Source organism: Xenopus laevis, chromosome 3S (genome assembly GCF_017654675.1).
Source record: "Xenopus laevis strain J_2021 chromosome 3S, Xenopus_laevis_v10.1, whole genome shotgun sequence".
Lineage (NCBI taxonomy): Eukaryota > Metazoa > Chordata > Amphibia > Anura > Pipidae > Xenopus > Xenopus laevis.
In genome coordinates this window covers 15495917-15521393 of record NC_054376.1, presented here as the reverse complement: position 1 = coordinate 15521393, position 25477 = coordinate 15495917, and the positions used below count along the sequence as shown (strand labels likewise).

Below are 25477 nucleotides of genomic sequence, written 5' to 3'. Positions count from 1 at the left end.
TCGGGTTAAAAAAAAAGACATCAAGTTCAACCCCTCCAAATGAAAACCCAGCATCCATACACACACCCCTCCTTACTTTCATATAAATTATTTATACCCATATCTATACTTACTATAGAGTTTAGTATCACAATAGGCTTTGATATTATGTCTGTCCAAGAAATCATCCAAGCCATTCTTAAAGGCATTAACAGAATCAGCCATCACAACATCACCCGGCAGTGCATTCCACAACCTCACTGTCCTCACTGTAAAGAACCACCCACGTTGCTTCAAATGAAAGTTCTTTTGTTCTAGTCTGAAGGGGTGTCTTCTGGTGTGACGATCCTCTTTATGGGTAAAAAGGTCCCCTGCTATTTGTCTATAATGTCCTCTAATGTACTTGTAAAATGTATTCGAGTCCCCTCGCAAGTGCCTTTTTTCCAGCGAAAACAACCCCAACCTTCAGTCTCCCCTCATAATTTAAGTCTTCCATCCCTCTAACCAATTTAGTTGCACTTAGTCTCAGCACTCTCTCCAGCTCATTTATATCCTTCTTAAGGACTGGAGTCCAAAACTGCACTGCATACTCCAGATGAGGCCTTACCAGGGACCTATAAAGAGGCATAATTATGTTTTCATCCCTTGATGCCCTTTTTTATGCAAGACAGAACTTGATTTAGTAGCCACAGAATGACACTGCCCAGAATTAGACAACTTGTTATCTACTAAAACCTCAAGATTCTTCTCATTTAAGGAAATTTCTAACACACTGCCATTTAGTGTATAACTTGCATTTATATTATTTTTGCCAAAGTGCATAACCTTGCATTTATCAGTATTGAACCTCATTTTCCAGTTTGCTGCACAGTTTCCCATCTTAGACAAATCACTCTGCAAAGTGGCAGCATCCTGCATGGAACCTATAGTTCTGCACAATTTCGTATCATCGGCAAAAATAGAAACAGTACTTTCAATGTCCATCTCTAGGTCATTAATAAACAAGTTGAATAGCAAGGGACCTAGTACAGAGCCCTGTGGTACTCCACTAACAACACTGGTCCAATTAGAAAATTTACCACCACTCTTTGTAGTCTATCTTTTAGCCAGTTCTCTATCCGGGTACAAATACTTTGTTCCAGGCCAACATTCCTTAATTTAACCAGTAACCTTTTGTGCGGCACTGTATCAAATGCTTTAGCAAAGTCTAAGTAAATCACATCCACTGGCATCCCAGAATCGAGGTCCCTGCTTACCTTCTCATAAAAAGAAATTATGTTAGTATGGCAAGATCTATTATGCATAAAACCATGCTGGCACAAACTCATAGTATTATGATTTGCTATGAAGCCCATTATCTTATCCTTTATTAACCCTTTGAAAAGCTTTCCTACCACTGACGTCGGACTAACTGGCCTATAGTTTTGAGGCTGAGAACGGGATACCTTTTTGAATAGCGGCACCACATTAGCAATTCGCCAGTCTCTCGGCACTATGCCAGACTTCAAAGAATCTGAAAAATTAACATTAAAAAAAAATAATACATAGGATTTATATTGAAAATGCATTCTGCCTACTTATTAATTTAAAACAAATTGTTTTAAAATCTGTATTACCCCCCTTCCTGCAATGAGGATAGTTTGTTTAAACAGAGAAATCTGTATAAACAAACCCCTTTTCTACCCAGTGCCAGACTTTGTGATAAGGAGAAGCTTATTATACAGAGGATATATTTGATCAACTACATTCTCTTCTATCCAAGAAGTCAGAAAGAGAAACTTTTTTTTAGTTTCATAGATAATTAAAACAAGGAAAAAACTTCAGTACAAGCCTTGGTCGCTGAATTTGTGTACTCCATATGGTGGTATGGTGGCCCCTTTAAAAAACATCTCATCTCTTGGAAGCAAAAGTACAACCAAAAAATTAAACAATGTTTTACATATTAAATGGCATAACAGACCTTACATAGGTTTCCAATAAATATGAGGACGATATACCAAGTCAAGTGTCACATTCAAACAGGAATTCAGCAGGCCCTACCTTCTCCAGGGAGTAACAGGCGTTCAATACCCAGTTTACGAGCCAACATTATTTATGAAGATGCAGTGTGGGAGCTTGTATATAAGCCTGGAGCATGCAACTATAGGCCCAGGTGTTACCATAAAACTAACACAAATGTGGAAAATAGTGTTAGCTTTAGAAATCATGAAATTGAGTGGAATATCCTTAAACCCGGTGTTGGAGGGAATATATATTTAAAATGGAATAATATTGTTGAAAAGTGGCAGCCATAAATGTTTTGTTCAGCAGCTCCTGTGGATGGCATACTTTAATTGCACTGATCTAGGTCATGGGGGGAAATTTGTCAAAATGCTAAGAGGGACCCTACAGTTCAAACCTAGTCAAAGACCCTATACAAGATCTTTATTGTATCATTGGCTGCAGTGGCTTTCCCTTTTTGTCAATGAACCCAAGTGCCACCACAATAACGTCCAAAACATGTATTTGTGAACCTATAATCATACAATTTTGTTAGAGATTGTCAAGCTGAATTAAACATGTGTGCCCACCTTTCACCTGCTTTAAGGGATGCTTTAAGGGATGGATCAAATTAACTTAATATGTTAATATCCTAATCCACGCAACTTTGCATTTGGTCTTTATTATTTATTTTTTACAATAGTTTATTTTGTCTTCTATATCTCTTGAGCTTTCAAATGGGGGCCACTGACCCCAGTAGCCAAAAAACTATTGCTCTGTGAGCTTACAATTGTAGTTATTGCTACTTCTATTCCTTATCTTTGTATTATTCCCTCTCCTGTTCATATTCCAGTTTCTCATTCAAAACACTGCCTGGTGGCTAACATAAACAAGACCCTAGCAACTAGACAGCTGCTAAATTTCCAGCAAAGCTGCAAAACAAAAAAAAAAAGTAATTGAAAACCACACGAAAAATATAAAATGAAAACCAGTTGCAAATTGACTCAGAATATTCTTGAACCAACAAGTATATATATTTTTTTTTACTTGTAATATTGGTGTGTAGGCAGCCATCTCAAGTCATTTTGCCTGATCCTACGCTTTCAGAAAAAGCCAGCACTTCAGGATGGAACTGCTTTCAGACAGGCTATTGTTCCTCTTGCTTAATGTAACTGGAGGAGTCGCAGTGGGACTTGGATTTTTAATATTGAGTGCTGTTCTTATATCTACCAGGGAGCTGTTATCTTGTGGCAGGGAGCTGTTATTCTCTTACCTTATTATTATTAGACATGACCTGGGAAACTGTCAACATGTCTAGCCCCATGTCAGATTTCAAAATTAAATTTAAAAAAATCTGTTTGCTTTTTTTTTTTTTTTTTGAAAAACTGATATCAGTGCAGAAGTCTGCTGGAGCAGCATTATTAACTGATGCATTTTGAATACAATAAACATGTTTTCCCATGACAGGGGCATTGATTCATGGCAGGAAGGGGGTCATTCTTCCACTGTATAGAGCACTGGTAAGGCTCCATCTAGAATATGACGTACAGTTTTGGACTCCATCGCTTAAACAGGACATTATTGAATTAGAGAGGATACAGAGAAGGGCAACTAAGCTGGTAAAAGGTAAAAATCTTAGCTATGAGGAAAGACTGGCCAAATAGGGGATCTTCATGCTGGAGAATAGGCGCCTAAGGGGGTGATACGATAACTATGTATAAATATATAAGGGTATTATATAATAATCTCTCTAATGCTTTATTGACACAAGGTCAGCTGGAAGAAAAGAGGTTCAGGCTAAATATTCAGAAGGGGGTTTTTACAGCGAGAGCTGTGAAGATGTGGAATTCTCTCCCTGAATCAGTGGTACAGGCTGATACATTAGATAGCTTTAAGAAGGGGTTGGATGGCTTTTTAGATAGCTCATAATATAAGTTGATCCAGGGACTAGTCTGAGTTAGTTGAGTTAAAAGGTTGAACTTGATGGACATATGTCTTTTTTCAACCTAATTTACTATGTTACTATGTGATTATGACAGAATCCCCTTAAAGACTAAATATTCAGGTTCTAAATTGGTCTTCATTGAATTGGTTCATTGAATGTTTTACATTTTTCTCATCAAGATTTTTTGTAATTTTGTCATTAAAATAAAATGGATTGTGAGTTGATTTGGTTATTATATAGGAGCCAAAAACTGCTTCTCTGTAGATGTGCAATTAAAGCTGCAAGTAGGAACTGCCACCACAGATCGAAAATCTACTTTTAATTCCACTGACTTGAGGGTCACTTGTCACCGCAGAATACCGAGAGCAGCTCAGCAGAGGCAAGCAATATGGCAGCCATCATATTTGTACAAAAATACATATATGCAGAGAAGCCTTGATCTGATTATGCCAATATACTGTGCTGTCTTTTTAATGGAAAAAGACATGAAAGATAAACCGTAATTATAAATTCTGTACATTTTTCCATTTCAATTGCCAGAAGTAGAAGAAAACAAAATAAGAATTCTTTATTATACAAAAAGTATACGGCCTGTAACAAAAGAATAATTATTTTAATTCTCAAGCTACTGGTGGGAAAATTAGGTTCCCGAAACACCCCACTGCAAGAGACCATATAGGTCATGGCCACTATTGTTCTGATAAGATATAGCCTACGACGACTGAAACAGGAGCAGATGAAGAGGGAGCTATGACTACAACAGGTGGTCTTCAGAAAATTCACAATTGCACAGGTTTTCATGCATCTAAATGACAGCCAACTCAGAGAGGTATGAAGCTTTTCTCTAGCAGCTGAAATACAATAGCCGAGAAATGTTATGTGCACAGTTGACCTTAGTGCACACTGCATTCATTCTAAGGTCACTTAATGATAACGGCCCTTTAAATGCGAGACAACATCAAATGTTTACAACAAAACCACAAACCAATTAATGTTTAGGTACAGTCTAAAGCCTGAAATCACATTACTGCAAGGCAAAATGCCTTTTAATAGATTTTTTTTCTTATTACCTTGTATTTGATTCATTTCCCAGTCTAGAATAAAAAGCCTACTCACAAAATAATCGGCATGGGATAAACAGGTTGCAGATGTACAATTACAGGTACTTTAAAGCTGGCCATAGACGCAACGATCCTATCGTACAAATCGAGGATTCATAAAATTTTCGGACCGCGTGGAGAGTCCCAACATTTTTCGTCCGGCTGAGATTGGTCGTTTGGTCGATCAGACAGGTTAGAAAATTTCTGTCAGCTGCCGATATCATCTCTGCTTGTATTGCCGATCGTACGATTTTCAGTGGGAGACTGTTACTAGCTTTGTCCGACATAACTATCGTACGATTGCTGTCAGGGGCAGAACATCGGCTGATCTGTTCTTTAACTACTTTATTTGATCAGAATGGTAAGACGTTGATCTGAATGGTTAGTGGCAGGTCGGGAGATGGGGAAGTCCGATCGATCGAGGATTCGAATGATCAGATCATTGCATCTATGGCCAGTTTAAGACTTTTGGTTTCAGAAACAAGGGATTTGGATTTTATTCAAGATAAGGGGGAGGTGGATAATGACTCATTAACATAATGGGCTCAAGCAATGGCATTTACATCTGTGCTAAATGAGTTAGCTTGGGCTCATGACACGGGGAAGGGGGGGGGAGAGATATTCTCTACTGACATTTCTCAGCTATTGTGCTAGACTCACATGGGCCTAGGTGCAGGATTTGCTCCCAGGCCCCCCTCATGGCCTCCACCTTCGTGCTTGCCCATGCGCACAGACATACTCATAACTTCAGTTTTCCATCCTCCTGCTGCAGTGTCCCTAAAGGGCCTCAGTCACACCATCTACCCCTCTAGCAGTTACACCACCATCTGCTACCTTGTTAAGAGCTTTGGAGGCCCTGTGTTGCCCAAACGTTGATAAAAATAGTGGAATGAATTGATGTGCCTAACCATCACCAAAGGTATGGGCCCATTAAAGCTTAGTTTCTACTGGTTCATGAGCGACATGTTGCTCACCAACCCCTTGGATGTTGCTCCGCGTGGAAGTGCTTATTTTTAATTCCTGGCTTAGGGACAAGTTTGGTGTACTGCCAAACAGAGCTTCCTCTAGGGTACCACTTTGCATAGGGGCTTCCAAATGGCCAGCCACAGTTCTTATTTGTTTCCCACACCCCCAGAAACATTTTTTCATGGTTGTGTTGCTCCCCAACTCTATTTACATATGAATGTGGCTCACTGGTAAAAAAAAAAAAAGTTTCGGGATCTCTGACCTAGAGAAGCACTGGCAAGCTTAAACTGTAAGCTCTGTATGGCAGTGATCGCCTTCCTTGTCTCTAAGGCTATGGACACACAGGCTGTTTTCAGCCTGTGTATTTTTGCAGGCTGCGATTGATTTGAATTCGATCAGCCTGTGTACAATCACATACAGTAGAGCTGAAGCTGAAATCAGTGTGTGACCACACACAGGCTGATCGGATTCAAATCAATGGAGCAGGGGCACAGAGCAGATCTGCTTCTCTCAGCCTGCAAAAAAATGCTGCATACACAAGTTTTGTTGCCTGAGCAATTTCCAGCTCTGTGAGTGGGCAACAAAATGCTTGAGACAAAACGGAAGAACAGGCCACTGCCCTGCAAGAAGGTTAAAAAGTTTATTTATAAAAAAAATCCACATTTATTTAAGGCTTTAGCTGAGGTGCGGCCTAGTCTTCAGTTATGTTGTGTGGATTCTATTGCGGCCAGCACTACTTTACCACCAAAACTGACAAGGGACTGTAAAGAATGGCTGGATCGGTAAAATGTTCCAAATAAAATGCTTGGAATTGACCCTCATTCATTTCAGTAATAAACTCCTGGACCCACTGCAACAGGCTACACCTTTTTGAGCAACACAAATGTGACCCGCTTTAGACAATTCCTATTATTTTGTTGCCCAATGAGCTGGAAATTGCTTAAAGAACAAGGATTTCTATTTCCGCAACTTGCACATTTTCACCTGTCTTTGCCGAGAGTATTCGTCTAAGGATTCAGACTTTCCTTGCAAACTGATTCTTTTCCACTAGGAGGGAACTGGACATAGCGCTCCTCACCTCCATTATCTGGGGAGAAAATCTATCCAGCAAAAACAGATGGAGAGACTCTGTCTTTATCAGATTTTAGTGGATTATAAGGACATTTAAGGAGGCTTTCTACATTACTAATCTACCAATAAGGCCATTAACAGAATGGATAGACAGGCGATGCATTTAACATACGACAAAGGATGCAAAGAAATGATTAAGAGGGGACAGAAAGAGCAATTAGGTACATTAAATATATGTGTAGCATGAGCAGTTTCCAAGTATATCAAGTTATTACAGAGAATCCCAAGAGTGATGGGCTACTTTCTCCATTGCTGTATTTTAGGTGCTTGAGAAACACCCAAAACACTTCAGGCGACTTTGTGGGTTTAATACTTATTTTGTTCAAGCCTCCTCCTGAGACCTAGGGTTCCCATTAGCTCCTAACAAAGTTAGAGACTGAAAATACTGTCATTTCACCGCAAATTGTGCTCTAATTGACCTTCTAGATGGCTTCCGGGAGAACATAGGAGAGCATCTCCTCCCATATGTCCCCAAGTGGCCTATAGACTGGGTCTCCCAGCTAAGGCTCTAGGTCCCCTTGTGGAGGGGGGGGGGCACTGCTGTAGAGTTTAATCCCCTTGTAAAAGTTGCAAGAGAAAGGGAAAAAGACAAAAAAAAGAGGTTTTCTTTGCATGGCAAGTGACCAAAAAGAATGTGAACACTCAGCGCTGCTTTATCTGCACTGTAGACATCTGGAGGGCACAGATTGTACGGATTTGCCAAGTTTAAGAGAGTAAATAAATGCTTCATTAATTAGCTCAATTTGAAGCTCTCTGTATTAAAATGACACTGTAATGGCAAGAAAACAGCAGGCTGTCAAAAGTGCAATGTTGAACTTGCTAAGATGAAGTTTTTTTCCTGTGATAAAGTTCTTTTCAAGACATCTTTGAATTAATTTCTTGAAAAATACGTGTATAAAATGTAAGGTAAACATTAGCAGTAAGGCTACACAGTGCAGACTATTTTTCCGATGTTAACTTTTCAGATAATAACCTTGTCATAACTTCTGACGCTGTTACAAGATGTTATACAATATGTGCCATACTCCCCCCCCCCCTTTGCTGAATGAAAACCTGAAAATAAAGAATGTTGAAAAAGACTTGGCTTACCAGCATGAAAGCCAAAATCGTTATCTTTTCACAGAAACATATTCTACGTTTTCTATGGTTAATCTAGAAATAAGCCTATGGTTTCTACATGGGCCGAGCTCGTCCTCCATGATTACTCATTAAAGGGATACTGTCATGGGAAACATTTTTTCAAAATGAATCAGTTAATAGTGCTGCTCCAGCAGAATTCTGCACTGAAATCCATTTCTCAAAAGAGCAAACAGATATTTTTTATATTCAATTTTGAAATCTGACATGGGGCTAGACATATTGTCAATTTCCCAGCTGTCCCAAGTCATGTGACTTGTGCTCTGATAAACTTCAATCACTCTTTACTGCTGTACTGCAAGTTGGAGTGATATCACCCCCTCCCTTCCCCCCCCCCAGCAGCCAAACAAAATAACAATGGGAAGGTAACCAGATAACAGCTCCCTAACACAAGATAACAGCTGCCTGGTAGATCTAAGAACAACACTCAATAGTAAAAACCCATGTCTCACTGGGACACATTCAGTTACATTGAGAAGGAAAAACAGCAGCCTGCCAGAAAGCATTTCTCTCCTAAAGTGCAGGCACAAGTCACATGACCAGGGGCAGCTGGGAAATTGACAAAATGTCTAGCCCCATGTCAGATTTCAAAATTGAATATAAAAGAATCTGTTCTTTTGAGAAATGTGTTTCAGTGCAGAATTCTGCTGGAGTAGCACTATTAACTGATGCGTTTTGAAAAAAACATGTTTTCCGATGACAGGATCCCTTTAAGGATGTCTCTGGAGGACTAGTCTGAGAAATGCAGTTTCTGCATGTCTGTATTTTGTGGCAGTTTATTACATGTTGGTCTGATAAAGGATTTTCTCTTCAACCTTGATTTTGTTTCCTTGGACATTTGTTATAAGTGGCCATTTCAAGAATTTTAACCAACATCACTAATATAGATGCCTATACGACCTATATATACCCACCCTATTCAAATTGACTGAAGCGTAAGAGTACTAACAAAGTTTCGCTAGGCAGAATTGAGCAACAGATCGCTGAGAAATACTTGCGATACGAATTATTAATGTTGACTGAGATGCAACTTTGCATTGTAGTGAATTAGCATAATGCTAACGAATTTACCCCTGGTGAAGTGGCGCGAAGTGTGGCAGAGCGTTTTCTTGGAAAAATTCACCCTATAGTGAATTTACCCCAATGACTCATTCAAGGGCAGCAGTATAGGATCATGAAAGCTTTGTGGCTGTCAGACTTCCTCAGTCCTTGGTTAGGGACCGACCCTTTAGTGTATAACATGGTTACAAATATATAGTGCTTAGGAAAAGGTGGTAAATACTTTTTTTTTTAAAGGCACTGTACAGAAATATAAGTGCATCAGTCATTCAGCCACAGTCCCTACAATATATAGGACATCAAATAAGTTTCCCCCCACAAATTTCTCCCTTGTTGACATTCAAAATGGGCTTTAGGTATAAAGCAAATAGGTGTTTTACCAAAATCTCATATTAACCGACCTTTAGGCTAAACCACAAAAAACCCCTAGTGGAGTAGCCCCACAGTTTTGGAACCACTGCTTTAAGGGGTCTACCAGTCTTTAGATTAAAAGAACTTAATGTGTTCTTTTAAAAACACATTAAAGTTTTAAAAACTTTTGTTGCTCCATTAAGGAGAAATCTGCTGAAGGAATACTGGATGTTGGGAGGGCTGGGCATGAACTCAGCAAAGGGTTATCTGCTGGTATTCCCAAATGAAAATTCAGACTATTTTGACTCCGCCTCTTTCCAGCCAGACCACACCCTGATCTTCTAAAAATGGCATGCACGCAGTTGCCCTTAGGCTGATGTAATGTGCTTTTTAAGAGGTGTCAAAATATTTAAAATAATCACCAATTGCATGATATGATATGACAGAACAGAAAAAGTATTTGAAGGTGAACCTCCCCTTTAATGGAATCCCTACAGTCCTGGGCCTCCTGCAACCACAAGGTCTGCTTCCACTGTAGTTGCACCCCTGCATACAAAAATACTAAAAGAGCGGACCTTTCCCCAACAGTACCAATAATATCAAACAAAATTAAACTCAATGCTATTACTTCTACAGGTACAGTGGCCCCTTAACTGGTATCCAAGTACAGGTATGGGACCTGTTATCCAGAATGCTTGGGACCTGGGGCTTTTCCAGATAATGGATCTTTCCATAATGTCTACTAGACAATCATAGAAGTCAAATAACCCCAATAGGCTGGTTCTGCTTCCAAAAATGATTAATTATCTTAATTCGGATCGTATACAATGTACAATATTATTATTACAGAGAAAAATGTCATGATTTGGAATATTAGGATAAAATGGAGTCTATTGGAGATAGCCTTTCTGTTATTTGGAGCTTTCTGGATAACGGATCCCATACCTGTAATATGAATGCAGGTTGGTTCAGAAGTTCATGGAGCACCCACAGATGAGGAATCACAGCTCCTTTAGTTTATAACAAAGAAAACATTGCTACATAGCCCATCTAGAAGAACAAATAGGTATTGTGCCCAATTCACATACTAAATGTTCTTCAGGTTTACCCACCCTGTGACCTCTCCAGGCACACCCTGGGTGGGCAGCCCCAGAGTGGGGAAACTACTCACTGCCTTAACATAAATCGGAGATCTATGGCCTAGAAGTCTGGTTGTTGTATGTGTGTGTGTGTCCTTCTGTAGGGTGCCATAAATGGAACAATAGGAAACCCTAAAGGAAATTCTCAAGATTTGAATATAGTATTCTAAGGGTATTATGTAATAAGAGGTGCTAAGTTAGCTAGAGGTCTTGTTTCCTATAGAAACCAATCAGGGGGTAGTATTTACTGGTCACCTGCTTAAAAGCAAACACCTTATTGTTTGCTATGGGTTACTGCACTGGGGCAAACATTGTGCCTTTTATCACATTCCTCCTTATGTATTCTATATTTTCTGCTACGTATAATAAGCTTGAAGCCCTGCTTGGCAGCCTCTGCAACAACAACCGAAAGCCAGGACCATATGTGTGCATCAGTAATCACTGCATGAAATTAGCCGCGTTCTGTATATGTTTATCAAGCACAGGAAAGAAACTTGTAAACAGAAACCACATCCTGGTCTTCTGGAAATCACGATCACAGCAAGAACATGCCTTCATGTTTATCTGGAGTTTGCATTTTACAAGTACAGGGACCCTCAGCCCCTTGCCAAATTATACCTTGCATGGTTTGTAAAGGGACCACAGTAACATCGATGTCACTGGCCAATAGTCAGGAGCAACCGGACTTGATGACAGTAAATGAGCCCTGACTATGCCACTAAGGCCTCTCCTATCTGAGAGGGGGGCTAATGTGTGTCAGGTGGAAATAATCCATGGAGGGGCACAGGGCAGCTATATGACATCATGTCCATGTATTCTGGAAAAGTAGATAAACACAGCTGCACGTATAGAGTTACACAGACAGGCAGCGCACTTTCCAGGCACAAATCAGAGTTTCAACCTTTTTACAAATGAAAGGGGATTGCGGGTTTGTTTGTTTTTTTACCATATGAAAATTTTAATTCATGTTTTTACCCAATGCATTTTTACCAAAAATAAATACTTAAACATGTTCACAGGGACTAACCACTACGCCTATATAAACCCCTGGCATCGCTTACCTTTATTTACTGCTTACTAAGTGGTGTTGATTCTATGCACAACATGGAGGAGCGCTGCTTCCTGAGTGATGATGTGCCTGGGGGCGGGGCAGATGGCGGACAGGCCCAAATTTGGCCCTAATTTGTGGTAAGGCCACCAAAGCTCAGAGTGGCAAATTTTTCAGTGGCGACTGCATTGCTAGTAATAGAAAGAAGGGAGCCACACAGTGGGCTAGACCAGCTGTCACATCTCATACTAACCCAAAGATGGCCTTACCCTCAAGGCTATAATCATCTGTTGCTTTCAGTCAATTGAAGAAATAAATATAACTGGATTCGACCCTCTGCATGTCATGACCTTTTAATCCTGCCTCAGACCGGGATTTGGGTCAGTACCACAGATTCCAAGTTGTGTGGTATATAAAGGGATAGAAAAAACCTCTGTTCAGAAACTCATGGTTTCCTTAACAATGGGGACTTTACTGACTTTACACACATTGGCCCAGCACCAAAGCCACCCTTAGGGAAGTCATCCAGTTAGTGAACAATTGCCCTTAGGCTGATGGAAGGGGTTTGATGGATCGGAGATTTCTCAGGGACAACATTAATCAAAACCTCCTTATCTGCCAGCAGCTACTTTCTTCCCAATGTCCATGTTTCTGAGCAACGAGGGCCTTGCAGTGTAGCATCAGCCATTGCAAAGTTTTACCATTTAAATGAAAGCAGCTGCCAGGAACAAGGGGGCTTTGGTTGTTGCCATTTCTCCCTAGATCAAATTACCCTTATGTGCCATTGGACTTATGGGACAGGTAGAGAAATCAGTGATAACCTATGCCCCCCATTGTAACTCCAACTGCACATGCAAAGCAGATCTTGAGGTGCTGTTACAATATATGTTCATACCAGGCCCCTATGTCCCATCTGCATGCACCCTCTACTGTTAGGCCGCTGGTTTTAGTGCTTGTCAGTAATAGTCTTGCTTGCTCTCACTGTTAATAGAACCAGATCTATTGGGCTAATATCACATGCAGTGGATTTGCCTCCAAATCAGTGGTTTCTCTGCCATCAGAAATTCACAGCGTGTAACATTAGCTGTTGAGATTGGCCACTAACATGAACTGAAGGGGAGCGTTGCCAACTTTTTTCTTTTTAGGTTAAAGTAATATACTCAGGTAAACTTAAAAAAAACCATTTACAAGTTACATACAAACACAGATAGTCAGTATTTACACACACTTTATCTACAGTCAATCTGCACTGAGAATATTATTTCCTACTTGTCATGCAGCTTCTTCCCTTCCTTCCTTTTAAAGTTGGCAAACGTTTTATTTTTATAATAGTAAAATTTAAAAAAACAATCACGTCTCCATTCAAAATATATGACATGGCTTATTTACAGCACAACTGCTTTGAAATCACACACTCTCCAGTGCACATTTGTGGCCTGTTTGAGCTTGTTGTGCACAGGCTAAAGATAAAATTACAGTTTAAAGGAGAATTCAACCCCCCCCCCAACTAATAAAAACCACTACCCCCTTAGTCTCCCCTCCCTGCTTCCCGCCGCACAGGTGATAACACCAGTAAATTCCCCTAAGCCTGTAATTATCCCTTGTTGAAAGAGTCAGCGGGGCTCACGGGCACCATCTTCCAGCGCTTCGGTAATCTTCGGGTCTTCCGGCACTTCTGTAACTTTCATCACTTTCGGGGCATGCGCAGTTACCAATAGCGGAAGACTGCTCCAACTGTGTACGTGCTGATACGGAGCTTACTTAGCGACGTTACCGAAGTACTGAAGATGGTGCCCGTGAGCTCCGCTGTGCTGACTCTGCAACGAGGGGTAATTGCAGGCTTAGGGGCATTTACAGGTGTTATCACCTGTGCAGGGGGAGCAGGGAGGGGAGACTATGGAGGGTAGGGTTTTTTATTAATTGGGGGGTTGAATTCCCCTTAAAACTGTAGTCAGTGTCATACACAAGTGCCTATTTTGCTGCGCACTGAGGCACAGTATCATGGTTTTGCGTTCCCATACTGGAATCTGTCTTGTGTGAGCATTTTCAGGCCAAAATTTTGTATATGTCACTGGCATAAGGCTAACAGGATACATTGGGTTTTCTTGGCTGGAATAACTTTCCCCACTCTATGTGCATGCAGTTACAGGACCGAAATTCACCTCTCAGTCGACACAATTTCAGTATAGGGCTAGACGTCAGGTATTCTCTGCAGGTGGAAATCTGCTGCCCTGCTGCTCCCCTTCTTTTCTGCAATCAGGGCAGATTTCAGAGTGAAAATGTCATGTTTGGGTGCCGAAATCCACCTGCACCAGGAAGCATTGTCCCTGCTCGGATGAGCAGAGCAGGAGCAGAGGATCAGATGAGAAGCAGAGATCTGCGATTGTCTGTTAAGTGTGCTGAAATCTATTTGAGAGGAAAAGTGATAGGAAACAGTAAACTTAAGCTCTACATAGATAGAAAGAGATGTTCAAGGCAGGGCCTGAACTAGGGGTAGGTAGATTAGGCACGTACCTAGGGTGCAAAGTTGGGGGGCACCAGGCACATACCTTCTCTGCCTTCTACCCGATGTCCTGTCCCCTCTTCTCTGCCTGGCCGTGAGGGGCTGTGTGTTCTCGCCTATTCGCATGCCCATTCAGTGCCATGACCGGCTAGGGTGCCTGGTCCGGCACTGGTTTGAGGGTCCGTTTGATAACCCGCATGGTGGAACTTTTGGCCTACACGGAGGTCTGTTGTGGGCCAGATTTTTAAAGATTGCTAATTCAAAATGCCCTTGTATCAGTCAGGAATGCTTAGAATTTTCATCCCATACACTGACTGTCAATGTTGTATTCAAATCAGCAAACAGGATGTGCATGGGCACCTACCATGCAGAGTTATTGTAGGGCAGTGTATTGTGGTCACGAATGCAACAATTGTAACTATGCTTTGATCCGGTCAGAAACGTTTCACTTCATCGGCATCCACCAAGCATTTGCTGTACAAATCCACGCACATCTATCTATCTATCTATCTATCTATCTATCGTGCTACAACTGGTGTTGAAAACACATTTTTCTTTTGTGTCTCTACAATAAATGTCCTTACAGTTTCCATTGTTTGTAGCGCTATAGTCAGAAGAGACCTTTAAAAGCTTGGGTCAAACAGGCAACTTTCCCACGGATATTAAACTGGGATCACTTGCCCCCTGTGGGGTGAGAGAGATGGAGAGTAAATTGAGGCAATAACTTATAAATGCGGCTGCCAGCAAATGTCCCGCTGTGCTAACTTGTCTCTAGTAAAATGCCAGTAACCCAGTACCAGAAAGGCATCTAAGCACTCATCTGAACTCCACACGGTCCAGTCACATCAATATAGGCCAGCACACAATTTTCATACAAATATTTCGGTGACAGGGGTCCATCCAAATGGGATAAAATAGCCACGGCAACAAACATAAGAGAAAATCCATTTCAAGTTTTTAGAATTAAGTAAGAACAATAGGAATTGTTTTTAGCCCCTACATAAAATGCATTTGCTGCAAACCCAGAATTATTGAAGACATGCAAATGTATGTTTTGAGGACGAGCCTATAAGGAGTTCATGGGAAGATTTACGGGGTTTTAGCTAATGCATTGTAAATTGAAATGGAATATGTGGGCATGAGCAGCACAATGCAGGGACTTCTCCCAAACTGCTGTGTGAATTAGGGAAGAGAAGACGGAATGTACTGAATGGAGATATGTCATCTGAAAGCGCTCTCCAATCAGTCCCCTGGTTTGAGAACAATGGCCCGTTTACAACTTTGTGAGAGGATTAATGCAACTCAATTGGCACTTTGACACTTTGTCCTGGTGTCACAGCAGAGACCAGAAAGATTGGGAAAACCTAATAAATTTTACTCTCCAGATTGCTGCCGCTTGAGACCTCCTTTTGTCTGGCCTTTAAGAGTTTTCTATTTTCATCCCTGCTGCTACATCCTATTGCTTCAACCTCTGCTTTCAGGTTGCTACATGCTCTCTAAAGGGACACTGTACTGACCGATTAGGATTAGGATTGTCTCACTGTACAAAAACAAGGCTATTCTGTTGTCTGAGCACTGCCTCATTCATAAAGTGATGGCTTAGCTAACTCAAAGAAGCTGCCATTTCTCTAGCTCTGCTACACTGGAGTCTGTGACGATCATAACGGCTCTATCTCTATTATTAAGCTGAGTTTGCGGTTCTCTCTTCTTCCATGTAGTGGCATGTGGACTCCTTGAGCAGGCTGTGGGAGGGCATAACCTTAACCCCTATCTTAAATATAGTGCAGTTATGGGACCCCTTATCCAGAATGCTCAGGGCCTGGGGTTTTTCACATTATGGATGTTTCAGTAATTTGGATCTTTTTAAGTCTGCTAGAAAATCGTGTAACCATGAAATAAACCCAATAGGCTGGTTTTGCCTCTAAAAAGCACTAATTATATCTTAGTTAGGATTAAGGTACGGTTTTATTATTACAGGGAAAAAGGAAATTATTTAAAAAAAAAAAATTAGATTATTGGGATAAATTGGGAGTCAATGGGAGGTGGCCTTTCTGTAATTTGGATCTGCACACACACTGTTCTCTGTATTTGGGGACATGGAAGTGAGGTTAAACCCCCCGAAACATTGATCTTGTTGGTGGTATTATAATAAAAAGAGGGGCCACGTCCCTGACTGCAGAGGAGAGTCTGTGTGCGGATCCGTGAATTTACTACTGTTGCTAAGGGCACCACCACCGCAGTAAAAGTGGATTTGCGAGAGTGCTGTAGATATGACACATTACTTTTTGTAATTTGGCGCTTTCTGGATAATAGGTTTTAAAGATAACATGTTTCGTATCTTTGTCCCTGCTGAGTAGAATCCCTGAGTGTCATTAAAGGACCAGTAACAATTTTTTTTTTAATTAGTGTACATAACGAAAAAAAACCCCACCAAGACACATTTAAAATTAAATTCGCAAAGTCTTTATTAAGAAATAAATTACTGATACTCCGCTTGCGCTCCTCTTCAGAAAAGGCATCAGGGCGACAATCCATTGTGCAGTGCTCGATTTCTCCTCTCTGCCTTCTATAGGAGATAGCCAGGGAGGAGAAATTGAGCGCCACACGATGGATCGTCGCCATGGTGCCTTTTCTGAAGAGGTAATTTATTTCTTGATAAAGATTTTGTGAATTCAAAGTTAAATGTGTTTTGGTGGGGTTTTTTTCGTTATGTACAAAAAAAAATTTTTACTGGTCCTTTAAGAGCAGAGCATGGCCAGAACTAGGTGTAGGAAGGGTAGGCACGTTCCTAGGGCGCAAAGCTGGGGAGCGGCAGGCACGTACCTTCTCTGTCGATAAATTGCCTCTTCTTTGGGTGACTTATCTCCCCTAAATGCCTTCCCACCAGCTAGAATGTAAATCGCCGGCGGGATGGCACTTGGATCGCTTCGGCTTTCCGAATGTCGATCCGAGTGCCATTAGGCCGATGATTTACATTCTAGCCGGTGGGAAGGCATTTAGAGGAGATTTGTCTGCCACCACCCTAAGGCTATGGGCACACAGGCTTATCTAATTCAAATCAATAGAGCAGATCTACTTCTCTCAGCCTTCAAAAATACGCAGGCTGACAATAGGCGCTGAAAATAGCCTGTGTCCATAGCCTAGAATTGAAACTATAGTTGTTAATATTCCACAGATGCTGCTGAAAAATGTTAACTAATGCAGCAAATTATAACAATTCAGACTCTGCACCTGGATCACTGAGCAGCCAGAGTTAGACTCTAACACTCAACTTTAAAAATCCATTTTTAAACAATGGCCAAAACAACTTAACTGAAAAAGGAAATGTTTGGAAGGTGAACAACCCCTTTTAAGAAGAGCTTCAAACTTACATAGAACATCAAATCGTCATGCACAGTCCAATAATCGTGGATGAACTAGCCTAACTGTGCAGTAACTATGGGTCAACATGATTGAAGATGTAAGGATAATGTAGCGATTAGCATTACTGCCTTGCATACTTGGGTCCTGGGTTTGATTCCACCCAGGGTATAATCTGGATGGAGTGCGCATCTTCAAACCGTGTTTGCATGGGGTATTGTTATACTAAGGTACATTTACAAAATCCACTATACAATCAACTGAAGCATGGGCAGAAACAGAAAAGCACTATGTAATACCCTGAATATGTAGCAAGGGATACTAATATCAACATTGGCCTATGTGCGACTGTGCTTAGTGTGCGGATGGTATCAATACAAGCTATTTAGTCTACTTTTATCTAAATATGAATCTTACCTTGAAAAAGCCAATGATCCCAACTCCATACTCTACACAGTACTTGTCAAGCAATTCACGGTTCCAAGCATCCAGGTTTACATACTTCAAGATGTTTTCATATACGATTAGCGCAAAACGTCCCCGGTCTTTGTCGGTGAGGGTAGGCATATCCCCTTTACCCGGAGCAATTTCAGTACGATATTTAAATCGACTTGATTCCAAGATGGCGACTATTTCCTGCCCAAGTTGGGAGTACAGGCTCTCCACAAAGACAAGTACTAAAGGATCTGTGCGAGAGGAGTCCACTGGCTTTAGAGGCTTCACTGGTAGCAAACGGGATGGGCTTATCTTGGGTTCATCACAGTCTGGAGATTGGGCCTCACTACCTGAGGGCTCCAATCCTCTTTTCCAGCCATACAGGTAATAGGCAGAGATGAAGACACTTAGAAGGCAGAGGGCAAACAGAAGCAAAAGCACCAGTTGTGGTCTTACAGGCCTCCCAAACCTGCGTGTCTTCAGGGACAAGCTCATGGTCTTGCTACCGTCCCAGAAGGAATGGCACAAGCTCACAAATGCTTTGTTTATGTTACAAGTTCCCCTGACTCAGCCTGTTCATGTCACCATGGCACGTCCATCCAAAGTCCAATTCTAGGATGAAACGGGAGCAAGGAGATGGCTGATGAAGATGCTTGCCGGCACGAGGAGATATCAAAGCCACTGGAGGGGGAAGCCTTAGATTTGAATGGCTGTGAAGCATGCTTTTTGTGATCAGGATTGTGATGTTGAGTGATAGGTCTTCTGAACATTACAAGCTGCAAGAGAAACATCAACAAGCTTTTAATGATACAAATATCCAGAATACCAGGCAAAATGATGAATGCAGAGCAGTCTTTTAATTAAATTATAGGGCATCAAAGGGATTCTGCAGGGAACCACATAGATCTCCTTTCATACAAATAAATAGAAAACAACTTTGCCTTTTACCATGAGCCTTAGAGGCAACGGGCTTGTGCAGAAAGGACAGCAGCATGCATACTTTCTCATCCATATGCTTCAGCGTCAACAGACAAGGCTAGTTCACATCTCTCTCACATACTGTTCCAAGTACAGCTGCAGCAAGATGGTGAATATAAGAAAATACCTAATGAAGACTCTTCGGTTATGCTAAGGACACTGGGTGAAAGCTCATCTAGCCAATTAGTACAGACTACCATCCCCCTGCCCCAGATAGTATTTAAATAGGAACACAAATAGCCTTGCTCACATTACTAAACCCTGGTTAATGCAACTCTATTTGCATTCTGCCTCTTATAACAATCCTCCTTGTATGTTTCCCAGTTTCCCAGTGCCTATTCTCTGCATGAATCAAACCTGCCTAATGACAAGTGGGGAGAATACTCCAAACTAGGTCACATTTCCACTGGAGAGCAGCCAAATCCTTCTACATGCCTTGCACCTAAACAGGTGCTCCCCAGCTATTCAAGGCAAACTGACTCCAGGCCACCCTAAAGCATTTCTAAAACTGGTCCTTTATGCATCGGAGATACATCAATAACATCCACTGCCAGAACATCCTTAGTGCTGGCCCACAGCTCTCCTTGTTACTATTATTATTCCACAACCATAGCTATGAACTGCACCCTAATCCTGTCCTTTAGTCACTATCTATCATGATGAAATCCCAACACACAGAACTGCTAATGCGCATCAATCTTTTCTTTAAGCATCTATTCCAGTGGGTGGATAAGCCATGGATAATCTTGCCACTTCACTTAATGACACTTTGTAGAACTATTAAAAATAAAAATGACAAATGCTCATCAGTCCATCTCTGCCTGTTCCCAGTACTGGGTATTTCTAATCCCCATGTTTATTTGTCAGACACACACAAATGCTTCTTCCGATTCACATGGGAAGCCTTTCCTACAGACACAGTAGAGATGGGAGAGGTGACACCACTAATTGGCCTCCTGGGGCAACTTTTCCTTCCGCAACGAGAGGAGCAGAGCTATATTGGCACATAACCCAATTTACAATTTAGACAGAACCAGGTCACAACAGTATAGGCTGTTTTCCCACCAGCTCAAGTCTTTAAAAGCACCTGGTCCACGCAGCAATTAATATTGCATGGTTGTTCTCATCTAGGTTTGGTAGATTACTGTGAAAATATTCAAGCATCTGCGTGAACTTCATTTATATGTTATTTCCTTTTTAAAAATATTTCCCGCTTGAGTTTTAGACGTTCTGTTATAATGCAATCTGCTGTTTAGATTATAATCTGTATATTTAAAACATAAAAACACAAAATGGGTGGCCTGTACTTGATTCTGTCTAGGTATCTTAATTTTGTTCTTCAATTGTCTTCTATATTTTGCATTCTATGCTCTTCAATTTTGAGGATATACAGGGGCGATCCTGGCCCCTCCGCTGAGGCAGCAGCAGTTGCTGCTGCCCCCCCTCCCCTGGAAATTCGCTCTTAAAGTACCAGGAGCAGCATTTTTTCTGCCCCTGGTACCTAGTGGGGCGCTGCTTCCTGAGGCGACAGCCTCAACTTGCCTCATTGGCGAAGCACCCCTGAGGATATATAAAAAAACATCTGCATAGCACGATCAAGAGAAAATCAACTATGAAGAAAGTTTATAAACCTGTGGATTGGAACCCTACCCACATACACTTTATGACAGAAAAAAAAAGTTCCTACAATAGATAATAGTAATAAAAAAAGGATGAATCTAAACCAGTCTGTAGGTTGATTTCCAAAATTAAAAGGGGACCCCCATTAAAGGTTGGAAGAGCAAAGGACCCCTGCTGTAAAAAGTCAATTAGGCATAAGTGCTTTGTCTACCTGTGCAAATAACTACATTGAAGATTGAGTTTCTGATGGTTGCTATGCTCGTGAGATCCAGCTAAAACTTCTGCAGTGGCTTAGGGTAAAGAAGGACTGCCATGGTACTGATATTCTGAGTAATCAGAATTTGCTGGATATAATACACTAAAGGACATACTACAGCCTCAGCCGTACTAGGAGATCTCCTGGTATCCTATTGGGTAGGCCCTACCTTATTTGCTGCAGCCATCTACAGTATCTATATGCAACAATAGTTCTGACATTTAATTTTTCTTCCTTCAAGCCACCCATCCTCTCTGTCGGTAGCTGGGTGGCTGTGCCCTGCTAAACCTGGTACATCTATGTCAGCAGGAGGTACGGAATATGTGGATATTGGGATACTTGGAAGGCAAGGACAGTGATGTAAAAATACTATAGCACAGTGCCAGTGAACATTGGATAGAGTATGGCAGATCTAAGCACTGGCACTAGGTGAGTGCCAAAGTGTTTGCCAGCTAACCAAGAACAGTCCTAACTAATGCAGCCTTGTTAGGTCAACTACATGTGAACAGAGACAGGCAGGAGAAGTGTTCACAGTAGAGGGTCAAGGCATGTTTCCTAATAATTTCTCAATGGCGCATTTAAGTGCTTTATGTACTTGTTCTTATGCCTCTTCTGCAGCTTGCAGTGGTGTGAACAATAGAAATACCAACCACTCTGAACTATGGCAGTTTTCCCAAGACACAGCTGCATGAAAGTGGAACGCAAGGAGCCCAATGTAAAAGCCAGTTGCATTTATACTAACTTAATGGGGACCCGTCACCCTAAAAAATTATTCTCAATCCTATTTTATCACATTAGTCAAGTAAAATGAACTTTAATTGCGCTATATAAATTATTTGAATCTGGTTTCCTTTGGTCTGGGAACCCTTATATAATTTTATTATACAGCTTTTTATTTCTGGGTGACAGCTCCCCTTTAAAAGATGTTTGGCATCTTTCCAGCTTCTAAAGCAAAAAGCAGCACTTGCAACAAATTGTATTGTAGAAATGCTTTCCCAGAGTGAGGGAAACACCGGCGTAGTATGGTACTTCCGTGCGTTCCAGGTCTGGAAATCAACTGTGCAAACTTTATTGTGAGAATGACAGCTTTTCCTTGTTTAGTGCCTTAAACACTCAAATCGGGAGAGATAAAAGTAATAAATCTCAGCGTAAGGCAGCTAGGGTGGGTCGATTGAACTTGCTGCATTTGCTGAAACAAAATGTTGTACTAGATGCTATTGATTGCCTGGTTACTCACAATTGTGTTGTTGTAGTAGATCTAGAACACCTTAAGCTGCATTGTGCTGTATTGTCTGAGGAGTTCATGGCACCTCACATCAGTAAGTGCCCAAAGTTTCCAAAAATGCCCATTAAGGTTCCCTTATGGCCGTAGGTCAAACAAACAGCACTAGGAACACTGTAATTGGCACTTGTTGTGGAGTTTCAAGTTGTAACAGAGACAGTGAAAATTCAATAAATGGATGCCGAGTTATAGTTATAAGCCACCGTGGAAGCCAGTCCAGGCCAGTAATGCCATTTAATTCATTGACAATATGTCTAGCCTGGACATCAGATATAATATAAAGGAATCTCTATGCAACATTCCCTCTCATTTCTATTGGACAGGGTGTTCAAAAAAAATAATCTTTTGCATGGAGAGCTTGGTGGGTCCAAAAACATTTTTTAAACAAAACTCTCAACACTTCTGTGGGCTCCTTGGTTTCACCCCAGCCAGGACACCACACTCTGCAAGAGGTTTGTATGTTCTCCTCAGGGTTGCATCGGTTACTTCCAGGTGCTCCAGTTTACTCAAAAAACACTCCTCCACTCCTGATGAAACCGGCCATATTGTGTGATAAGGACCTTAGATTGTAAACTTCACTGAATGATATAATCATGACATAATAATGTAATGCTATAATCAGTGTAAAGTGCTACTGCATGTCAGGGAGAATAATAATAATGTCAATAAGCAGCTCAGTGCTATACCTTTAATAACTACCACAACACTATAGTGCATGTCTACAAGTCCACAGCAACAAAATCAGGAGATTTGCTCCAGGTCTAGTAAACCCATAGCAACCAATCACACGGCTGCTGTTTGAAAGCAATCTTTGCTTCATGGCTCAAGGCCAGATGATAATGGCATATACAACTGCGCTATCCACACACTAGTTACAATATAAATAGAAAAATATTCAGAAATAGAAGAGCACCAAGTCAATATTGGTCAGAAACAAGCTAAGCAACATTTTTTTACACATCCACAGTTCTGCAAAGGTGTCAAAAGGTAGCGGATCCATAAGTATTACATAATATTTATCTATAGGAACGGCTTTCCGCTTATCTTTAACGCCTGAGAGAGTCACACTTAGGGAAGGTCAGGGTTTACACAACTCGGAGCTGGGCGTTTGCTTGTAAAGTCCATGTCAGCAGGTAAACACACATGATACTCTTATGGATTCAGCAGGCTGTATTTACACCGAGGAGCAGACGACAGGCTTTCACTTGTTACTTAGTGCACCCCTTAGACCTGCTTGTTAAAAAATGTATTTCCAGTTAAATTTTTTTTTTTTTGCACTCTTTTTTCTTCACACTGCACTGTGAAAACTGTCCCCTAGTCATGACTTTCAGAGATTTATGTTAAGTAATATGTGAAGGAACCTTCGACAAAGCCCGCCATTGTGTGTTCTCTCTCCAGTACCCCCTTTCTATAGTGCAGCCTGGTAGTGGCAATGCAGATCTGCACAGCGGAGGTTTGAATTCATGCATTTTAATCTCTTCATTGAGCTCCAATTATGGGTTTGGCAGATGCTAAAGGGGTTAAAAAAACATACACAAAAAATGTAGAAAAGCATGCTTCAGCAATTAGTTCTGGGCTTTTATCACATGGAGGAGATGGAAGCAACAATGCCTTGGGCTGATGAATTTTGTTATCGTGCGGCAGGGATACACAAAATGATTTCTCCCCCCCAACTTTATCATAAAGAAGACAGTCGCATGGGTATCTGCAAAGCCTGGAAATAAAAAATGCTGTTTCAACAGCGAGAATCTCAAGACCTTTAAGTTACAGTATTATCCTATACAGTGGAAATAAAGTGGTGAAACCATCAGAAGTGTGAACTCTTTGTGAACTTGCCTGAGGCGCGCAGCGTTGTACATGGAGGGGAAAAACTCAGACTGCGCCTCAAAAAACAAAGAATGTGCTTCATGCCGTCAATAATCCAAGGAGGAAAAAATTCGACCACCATTGTTCCATCTCTCCCACACAGTTCAATGAAGTATAAAAGAAACCTAATTTTGAATGTTTTTTTTTTTCTTGTTTACTGAAGGGGACTGTTAACGCTTTCCTCTCAATGATATCCACCAAAAAGAAAGCCAAGTCTTTAATTGTCTTGGTCTATATAGAATACATAGGTAGCAAACCTGTAGAGCTCAGATGCTTATTGTAGTGAGCCAAGTTCAACAACATTAAGGTTGTTGAGGTTAATCTCCTGACAATCCAACCAAAAATTTGTTCTGGGAAAGACATTTTTGCAAATCACAAATCACAAATGCTTTAGGCCAGTGCCAGATGTAGCAGACCTCAGCTTACAGAGAAACTCAGGCTGAGAATCCGCTACTCTTCCATATACACTACGTCAGCCCAGGTACAGGCAGATTTCGGTGCTGAGGGTTTGCATTTCTGTGGCAAAATCCATTGTGTCTGTCTGAACCCGGGCTGAGGTAATTTATCCGGGTACAGGCACATCACATGGTGGAGGAGCAGATTCTCAAAATATGCTCCTCAAAAGCAAAATGCATATCCCAAGCACCACCATGATGGATGTGGTCGGAATAGACTACTTTGATTTCTCCTGGGCATCTCATGATTGACGCCAAACGTCAGGCTAAATCAAGGGGACATATTTATGAATGGGCGAAAATATAACTCACAACAGTGTTCATTTTACATTGGTCTGTTCACTTTTACAGGATTTTTGAGGTGCATGCTTATCAAAGAGGGTACGCTCAGTTCCCTTTAAAAAAAAAGGTGAAATGACCCTCTAGATCAGGGGTCCTCCACTTTTTTTTTTTTTTTTTTACCTGTGAGCCACATTCAAATATAAAAAGAGTTGGGGAACAACACAAGCATTAAAATCCCTGGAGATGCTGAATAAGTGCTGTGATTTGCTATTTGGTAGCCGCTATGTTGGCTGGCAGCCTACAGGAGGATCTATCTTAGTATTTATGAAACCTAAAGTTTTCCCCTAAGCCTGGAATTTTAAAAATAAGCTTTGAGGCCACTGGGAGCAACTGCCAAGGGGTTGGTGAGCAACATGTTGCTCGTGAGCCAAAGGTTGGGGATCACTGCTCTAGAGAACTATGGAAAGCTCTGTTTCGCTGTTTGCTAAATATGACCCTACAAGCAGCAAAATGTAAGTTGTTTTTTTAAACCATGCAGCCCATTGCAATGAGTTATTCTCTAAGCAACTCTAAGAAAATAGCTCAACTTTTAAATGTTTGTCAGT

General features: G+C 41.1%; 1 protein-coding gene across 2 annotated transcripts in view; it reads right to left on the bottom strand.

The window, feature by feature from the left end:
• Nucleotides 1-25477, bottom strand: part of ndst1.S (N-deacetylase/N-sulfotransferase (heparan glucosaminyl) 1 S homeolog) — a 67818-nt gene that overhangs the window by 29482 nt on the left and 12859 nt on the right. Inside the window, exon 2 of one of the 2 annotated variants that reach the window (XM_018254240.2) lies at nt 18116-18909. In XM_018254240.2, the coding sequence (XP_018109729.1) occupies nt 18116-18628 (513 nt within the window). In that variant the 5' untranslated portion in view covers nt 18629-18909. 2 annotated transcript variants of the gene reach the window in all.